General features: G+C 48.2%; 1 protein-coding gene across 1 annotated transcript; it reads left to right on the forward strand.

Moving 5' to 3' along the window:
• The first annotated feature begins 1,222 nt into the window (after positions 1–1,222).
• LOC143843790 (uncharacterized) lies at positions 1,223–4,793 on the forward strand. The gene is made up of 4 exons (XM_077350412.1): positions 1,223–3,194; positions 3,664–3,747; positions 3,927–4,010; positions 4,290–4,793. Exons 1-4 carry the CDS (start codon positions 2,573–2,575, stop codon positions 4,787–4,789), a joined length of 1,290 nt encoding a protein of 429 aa, XP_077206527.1. The 5' UTR covers positions 1,223–2,572; the 3' UTR covers positions 4,790–4,793.
• The last annotated feature ends 1,427 nt before the right edge of the window (positions 4,794–6,220 follow it).

The following is a 6,220-nucleotide window of genomic DNA, read 5'->3' on the forward strand; positions in this document are numbered from 1 at the left end:
GATTTGTGTTATGTGTCTTGCTAGGTCTCCATAATTTCTCCCTCTATTGCGCAACTTATGTGAACACAATAAGACTGCACATCCAGACTTCTTATAATGTATTGCTCTCTCCTTTAGTTTCCTTACTATCATGTTGATTTGGCATTTACAGCCAAGGAAGTTTTCTTCAGCTTCTATGAGATTCTTTAACTTTGTGACCAAAGCTGATGGGTGATTGGATATCAATACATTAAAGGTTTCTGAAATGCATTTATCTTGCTGTTCAAGCCCTTGACATAGTTACATGTTTTTTTTTTCTAGGATCCTGGGAAGACCAATGCATGGGCCTTTCCATTTACCAATGTACAGATGGAAAGGCCCATGCATTGGTCTTCCCAGGTTCCTAGAAAAAAAAAACAATGCTCTAAAGTAGCATAATTCTAAGTTCTATTTTATGATCTGTTTTAAATTGTATTACATTAAATGACCATATTCTTTTGGTGTTTTATGTATTGACTTCATATAACTTGGTCTGAATGACTGTAGTAAAGTTTGATTGATACCAATATACAGACCAACAATTGAACACTTGTTGCTTATTTAACATGCCATCTAGAAATCTTCCTCCAGGCAAAATCCTGTTTGGTGATAATGGAATTCTTGACTTGGGTTTCCGTATTATGTCTGCCAGAGGCCCTATTGTGATTGTGACATCACTGAGCACAAACCATATTTTACCCACCGTGCCTGGGCTATGATTCATAAGAGCAGCACTGAACATTAAAGGAGACACACAGAAAAGCTGCCTCCTTTCATATCTATAGGCAAAGTATATTGGTTTGTGACCACTGAGCAGAAGCCAGAAAAGTGAGTTGCATTAATCCCTCCAAGATCAATGATGTGCTCGGTTTATATATTGAATCAATGGAATTTAAGCACACATAAACTTCATGATGGGGTTTCTCATTACTTGATCACCCACAGTTCAATGTGTAAACAAAAAGCCAATTAATTTGTTACAAAATCTTTATGGCTGTCACAAGGACTTTCAATCAGACATGTGCTTGGAGGTCTGTTCTTGCTGGGCTCTTCCCACACCCACAACTTGTTGCCTGTCCCCAGCCCTGTCCCAGTGGAGAACTACTTAACATATATGGCAATATTACTAGGAATTGCCCCAGTCTCAATAGTTTTTTGCCATAGTGATTTGAGGAAATACCTAGAACACCAAGGGGCATTTCCCACGGCTTAAAAATAGCACAATGGTAGCTGATTGAAAACGCTACTAATTTGCCATAACGCACGACGTCGTAAACAATCTGCAACAATCCTGAAACCGAACCGCCAAAAGCGCTTCGTTGTAGCGCTTCTAGGGGAATCCAGAAAACTGGATTCACCCTCCGGATAGCGATACACTCCTGCAACCAATCTGCAACACTAGCGCTAAAGACCTGTGCGTTACCATTGTTGCGGGTTCTTCAAAGTCCCTCCTCCCGAGCCTGTCCTCCAAACTTCCGGCGAACTGTTCGCCATTTTTTTTTTCTCCGAGCGAGCGGGGATCTACGAGGCAACGGGACAGCGACTGGCTTTCAAGCACGATCACTTTCGGAAATTCTGCCCGGACACCACAAGAGTTTTTCACAAGCACAGTGGCACACACCGTCACGTTCCCAAAATTTGCCCAAAGCTTAAAACCCCGTCTACCATCGGCCAGTCCTAGCGGAGTCAACGTACAGGGAGCATTTTAAAAAATTTTCCTCTGAGCGTGCCAACGAACGTTCGCCGCTCGCAGTCTCCTGCTTAGCTTAGAGGGGTTCAATAGACATGATTCGTGGTGATATCATGAGGGGCGGCTTATGTGTAGTGGGTCTTTGTGTGGTTCCCGGTGCGTGCTTGTGCTTGGGTGCGGACAACCCCTTCCATTGGCGGCTAGACCTCCGGCAAGCGGAGTTGCCGTCCCCCGTTCATTTTAAAAAATTTTCCTCTGAGCGTGCCAACGAACGGTCGCCGCTCGCAGTCTCCTGCTTAGCTTACAGGGGTTCAATAGACATGATTCGTGGTGATATCATGAGGGGCGGCTTATGTGTAGTGGGTCTTTGTGTGGTTCCCGGTGCGTGCTTGTGCTTGGGTGCGGACAACCCCTTCCATTGGCGGCTAGACCTCCGGCAAGCGGAGTCGCCGTCCCCCGTTCATTTTAAAAAACATTCCTCTGAGCGTGCCAACGAACGTACGCCAGTAACATGTCATGTTTGGTTGATTTATGCTGTGGCTGGTGAATATTATTGGGGAACTGCCGAGTACTGCCGCACTTGCTCTCGGTTGAACACCGGCATGCGTTTGTGTAATGGCGGACATTTTCCTAAAATGGCTCCCGCTGCATGTTCAAACTGCTCTTCTCGCGTGTAAACGAATACGCGCATGCGTTAAGTCAAACAACAAAGGCGCCAATCTGGCCATTAGGAGCAGATCCTGTTCCCGCGCGAGGAGTTTTGAACGTGACATGTGACCTGATGTGGCCAATGTGCGTGTCCCCTGCTGCCCTCCACCAATCAGGAGCCGGCTAGTCCCTTTGTCTTTGTGTGCGGGAAGGTATATGATCCGTTGCACCCTGCACCTCCCACCACCATTTTGCTCAGCTACTAGCGAAAGCAACATGGAATCGTCTTCTCAAGCCTCGTCCGTCCCTGCAACCGGCCGTGGCCCTACTTGGAGGGACGCGGAGATCAGGGACCTGATCGGGATTTTCTCGGAGGAGAAAATCCAGGACGCGTTCCAGTCCTCCCACAGGAATAGGGAGGTTTTTGAACAAGTGGCTATTAAGATGCGCGCCCTGGGCCACAACAGGACCGGCCTTGAATGCCGGTCGAAGACCAAGACAATGAGGGCAGAGTACATGCGTGCCGTGAACCATAATAAGGGTTCCGGCAACGAAAAGGTTACCTGCCCCTACTTCGAGGAGCAGCGCCAGCTGTACGGGGACGGGGAAGGATCCGGCAGGCCGAAGCGCGTCGGCCGGAGCCTTAAGGTGGTTCGGAAGCCGGCTGCCCCGGTCGAGGAACCACCCGCTGAGGAGGATCCCGGCGAGGGAACCTCGTCCAGCTTTCGCCCTCCACCCCCCGTCCAGCAACGAGCCGCGGAATCGGTAACGCTGGACCTGATCGCCATCGCTCCTGGGGAGCAAGAGGAGGCTCCTGAGCAAACGCCCCTTGCCTCCGGTAAGTGATTTTCTTTTTATTTTATATTTCCTTTTGAGCAAATGTGTGTTCTGACGTTTGGGCATCGTTTTCTCGTGTGTTCGTTGCAACGCATAAGATGGTAGGCTGTGGAGTGCTTGCTGTGGTTACTATTTGAAACGGTTTTAATTTTATAATTTTATAATTTAATTTTTAAAAGATTTTAAAAGAAGGTAGGCTGTGGAGTGCTTGCTGTGGTTACTATTTGAAACGGTTTTAATGTTATAATTTAATTTTAATTTTTAAAAGATTTAATAAGATGGTTGGCTGTGGAGTGCTTGATGTGGTTAGTATTTTAAACGGTCATGTTTAACCCACAGCCCCAAAATATTTGCTGCATGCCTCGCCCATAGGCCTTCTGCAGTACTTTGGCTCACTACTTTGGGAGCTTGCTTTGTGGTTCATGGTGTATGCTTGCTCATTTTTCGCTATTTTCTGCTCTTGTCCACAGAGACACAGTTGCCAGGGACGGGGCCCCTAGAGTCTCCAGCAGCACCTGACGTGGATAGTGATTCGGGGGCATCAACTAACATTGGTAAGTATTAGTAAAAATAGGGGGGGGGGCTGTTTTAACTGCTTTGTGCTTTTCTGTTTGTGCAGGGCAGCAGCACTGCTAAGAGAAAGAAGAGAGTCCCTCTGCGTTGCTGGTGTAGGCTTTGAAGCTGGCTTTGCCACCCTTTGGTCCTAGATCTTTTTTTTTTCCTTTTTTTGCAGATTTCATACCCGGAACACAGGAGGAGGAACAGCCTGGGGTGCTTGGACCTCCTGCCCGGCGCAGGCGGATACAGATTCAAGATGGTGAGCGTGCATGACCTGTTCCTTTCGAGCCATAGCTGCAGGACAATGTCGCTAGGCACTAACCATGTGCTCCCTTTTAATTGTTGAGAGTCCTGCTGTGAAAGTAGGCAAAAGTAAAAGCACAACATGGGCAAACAAACAATAGCCATGTGCTCACCGGGGATTGTTTAAATTCTTGGCAGGAAAACACGGGGACAAAAAAGGACACCATGTCCACCATGGTGTGTTTTGACTTTTTTGATGTTACTAACAGTTTTGTTTCTCATTTTTTGCCAACAGAGGTTCTTTCAGATGAGGAGGAGGAACCACCCCTGCCTCCAGGCAGCCCACCACCTAGAGGTGCGCTCCCAGCAGAGGAGAGGCTTACGAGGGAACGCGGCAGGCTGAGGCGCGTCTCAGTCTTGACAAGCGTGGGAGAGAGGCTCCTTGAGCACTGCTATGAGGAGTCACGGCGTGCCGCGGCCGCTGACCAAGCCATGCTCACACTCATTGCCCAGGAGGGGAGAAAATTGAGGGCAGTCCTTAGAGAGACAAACCAAATCCTACGCGAAGGCGTGGAGGAGGTGCGACTGATAAGGAGACTCATGGAGAGGGCAGTAGCGGTCATGGAAAGGGCCTACCCTCCACAAATCGCCCCCCCACCACCACCCACACCAACACCACCACTTCCAGCACCCACCCCACCAACTCCCTCTCAGAATGCCTCCACCCAAACAAGAAGGAGGACTATTCTCGGAAAGAGAAAAATTAAACCAGCAGACAAGTACTCCCCCTCCTAGTTTTGCCCACTTTTTCTATCTCATGTTATCTGTGTTTTGTTGTTTGTTGAATAAAGTTTATATTTTTGACTCTGTCTCTGTGTACCCTACTGTAGAATCTGCAAGGCTGAAAGCGGCCTCTCTAGTGATTGTGTATATTGTGGTACTGCTGTGTGGGTTGGAGGTTGGAGGGGTGTTAGTTCAAGGAGTTTTAGGAGTGTGGTGTGGGGTTAAATATGTGCGAGTTTAAGAAGTCACACTGGAGTCTTGTTATAAAATTTGCAATAACATTTTATTTTAAACATTTTAACAGGGGAAAAACATTAGGGAATGAAACTTGGAGCCCCACCAGCACCACCACCCCCCACCCCCCTGGAAAACCTATTTTTTTTAACAAAGGTATACATTTAACAGGGGAAAAACATTAGGGAATGAAACTTGGAGCCCCCCCCCCCAACCCCTACCCCAAAACACAAACAGGAAACAAAACTCAGTTCCCACCGCTCCCCTCCCCAGCCCCTTCCATCGCCCTAACTCTCCTGCACAGCCGTCCCACGGTCCCCCTAACTTTGCGCCGGAAGAGCTCTTCGTCCTCCTTCTTCTTAACTGTGGGGAGGGAGAAAAAGTACACATTAGTACCACACATATTTTCAAATTTCTTTAGTTTACATGCATACACTTTTAAGTGGCCTTAGCCACAGTGTGAGATGAGTTGGGCAGTGGGGAACATAACCTACGTTCTTCCGCCTCCCTCTGTTGCCTGTGCTGCTCAATCTCCCCTTTCAGCTCTGCCACTTGAGCCTCCAGGGAAGTAACTCTGGCCTCCATGGCACGCAGCCTTGCCTCCACAGTTTCAGCTATAGAAATCAAACAAAGAATTTAATAACACTTCAAATGGGAGCATCACAGCAGGCTCCCATATGGCTCCATGGGGGTACACACACATGGGTCTCCCGCACAGGCATAAAACTCTCACCTGCAGCCTGTCCCGAGGTGGAAGGTCCCTCTTCCTCCCCCTCCTCACGCTCAGGTGCTGTTGCCAGCTTGGATGGTGATTGTGTGGCTGGGCAAAGAAAAAGACAAATCATAATTAAAAGCACACAAAACAGAGATGAAACACAGCAGGTAGACACACTACAGTTAGAGTCTAAGCGCATAACCAAAGTGGTTCTACAGTACTGGCTGGCTAAGTCTGAGGGGGTTGACAGCATCTAAATACTTTCTCGAATTTCATTGGGGACAGTAGGGGAAAGAGGCAGCTAGTCATTCCATGCATGTTTAAGGGCAAAACACAACGAGGGCAGCACTCACCCATATGCCTCCTCATGTCCAGGGGGGGCTTCCCAGCCTTCTCCCATATTTTAACCATCTGGTCGTGGAAGACCGTCCTCCCACTTGGCTGCGGGATCCCCCCCCACTGTTCCAGACTGTTTAGGAAGTCCAGCTTAAGGC

Source organism: Paroedura picta, chromosome 8 (assembly GCF_049243985.1).
Source record: "Paroedura picta isolate Pp20150507F chromosome 8, Ppicta_v3.0, whole genome shotgun sequence".
Classification (NCBI taxonomy): Eukaryota; Metazoa; Chordata; class Lepidosauria; order Squamata; family Gekkonidae; genus Paroedura; species Paroedura picta.